The sequence below is a fragment of the Chinchilla lanigera genome, unplaced genomic scaffold, assembly GCF_000276665.1.
Source record: "Chinchilla lanigera isolate Chin_1 unplaced genomic scaffold, ChiLan1.0 scaffold00027, whole genome shotgun sequence".
Taxonomy (NCBI): Eukaryota; Metazoa; Chordata; class Mammalia; order Rodentia; family Chinchillidae; genus Chinchilla; species Chinchilla lanigera.
In genome coordinates, this window is record NW_004955428.1 from 13,469,124 (window position 1) to 13,471,230 (window position 2,107).

Consider the following 2,107-nt stretch of genomic DNA (forward strand, 5'->3'; position numbering starts at 1 on the left):
AAAAAAAAAAAAAAAAAAAAAAAAAAAAAAAAAAAAAAAAAAAAAAAAAAAAAAAAAAAAAAAAAGTTCTGAAGGAAGCAAATAATTACCATTTGAGGTGATGGAAGACTGACCAAAGCTAGGCACAAGGGCATATGCCTATAATCCCAGCTACTTGGGAGGCTCAAGTGGGAAGACTTCAACTTTAACGTCAGCCTAGGTAATAAAGCAAGACTTCTGTCTCAGAAAGAAATGAAAAACAAAGCCCTCACTTTACAAGTGTGAGGTTCATAGTGATGTAATTATAAAATCCTCATTGATAGAACAAAGATTCCTTTACTTTATGAAACTTCTTAAAACTGTCAGTAACTCGAACTAGGCAAAATTTTTACATTCATGTAGAGAATTGGTCATCTTTGGAAAGTAACAGGGAACCAATTCATTATACTGAAAACTGATAAATTAAGGGAAAGCATTTATCTGGTTTTTTTTGCTTTGTTCTGGTCTTTTTGAGACAGGGTCTCCCTCTGCAGTTTAGGCTGGTCTTTAACTCACTTTGTAGCCCAGGCTGGCCTCAAACGCTCAATGATCCTCCTGCCTCAGCCTCCCAAGTAGTGGGATTACAGGTGTGTGGCACCACGCCCAACTGTTTTGGCTTTTTTTTAGTGGTGGTGGTACTGAATCTAAGGCCTTCACACTGAGCTATATCCCCAGGCTTTTATTCATTTTTATTTTGAGACAGGGTTTCTCTAACTTGTCCAGGTTGGGGTTGAATTTGTGATCTTCCTGCTTTAGCCTACCAGAAGGATCACAGGCATGTGCCACTACACCAGGCATATTTTAATTAAGTATTTATTTATGTTTTGAGACAAGGTCTTGCTATGTACTCCATGCTGGCCTTGAACTCACTGTGTGGCTCAAGTTAGCCTCAAACTCTGTATCCTCCTGCTTCAACCTCCCCCATACTAGGATTCAGGTGTGTGCCACCACTCCTAGTTGTGGTTGCTTTTTAATAAATATAATTAGTTGCATATTCGCTTTGCATGATTTTTTCTTTTTTCTTTTTTTTTTTGTGGTACCGAGGATCGAACTCATGACCTTGCACTTGCCAAGCAGGCTCTGTGCCATTGAGCTATATCCCCAGCCTGTGCATGTTTTTCTGTATATGTTTTATTTTAAAATGAAGAATGTTTAAAAGCTGAATATTGTGTGTATATTTTTAAAATGTGGTACTTTTTAAAATTTTTATTTTCCTTTTTGAGTCAGGATTTCACTGTGCAGTTCAGGCTGCCCTTGAACTTACTATATATCCTAGGCTGGCCTTGAACTTGCAGTGATCCTCCTGCTTTATTCTCCCCTGCCGGGATTATAGGCATGCACCAACTTGCCCAACTCCTAAATTTTTTTTTTTTTTTTTTTCTGGTGATACTGGGGATCAAACACAGGGGTGCTATGCTACTAACTACATCCCCAGCCATTTTTACTTTTTTTATTTTGAGACAAGAGTTTTGCTAAGTTACCTTAGTGAGATTCAAACTTGGAAGCTCCTGCCTCACTCTATACCAGTGATGGAATTACAGGTGTGTGCACCATGCCTGGCTCTTGTAGTTAAAATTTAAATCAAATGCACAGTCAATGTTCCCTCAATGTTATGTTATTAAAATACTTACTCCACAGTATTCAAGCATGTGGATAATTTCTTCTTCATAAACTGTCTGTGTGTAATATTGTTTTTCCAGCTCCCTCCAATTAACTGATTTACTCAGTACACCCTAAAATAATGAAAGTAAGATCAAATCATACCACATTGTCTTCAGCACTTTTATTTTTATTGATCACTGTGTACAGGAGAGTTAACATAGCACATGTGAGATAGCCTATCCTTAGAAAGGGCTGCTTAACGGGTCTGGGAGATTAAGTGGTAAGCTGTTCATTTACACCAATATATAACTTTCCCTAAATGGAAAGAAAGAGTGGATCATTTGTACCTATGCTGTTCGTACAAGCAATGTAGTTTCTGTTTAATACTACTTTCCTAGGGCCGGGAATATAGCTCAGTGGCACAAGCACCTGCCTGCCAAGCACAAGGTCCTGAATTAATTCCTGGTACCAAAAAAAAAAAAAAAAA

At 37.7% G+C, this 2,107-nt stretch overlaps 1 protein-coding gene across 5 annotated transcripts in view; it reads right to left on the reverse strand.

Annotated features, from left to right (window-relative positions):
* The window catches only part of LOC102004188 (chromosome unknown open reading frame, human C4orf29), a 57,739-nt gene that overhangs the window by 7,678 nt on the left and 47,954 nt on the right, over window positions 1-2,107 (reverse strand). For 3 of the 5 annotated variants that reach the window (XM_005386733.2, XM_013515330.1, XM_013515331.1), the window contains one exon: window positions 1,650-1,751. The exons of the other annotated variants lie outside the window; for them this stretch is intronic. In XM_005386733.2, coding sequence (XP_005386790.1) covers window positions 1,650-1,751 — 102 coding nt within the window. The remainder of the gene's footprint in view (window positions 1-1,649; window positions 1,752-2,107) is intronic. 5 annotated transcript variants of the gene reach the window in all.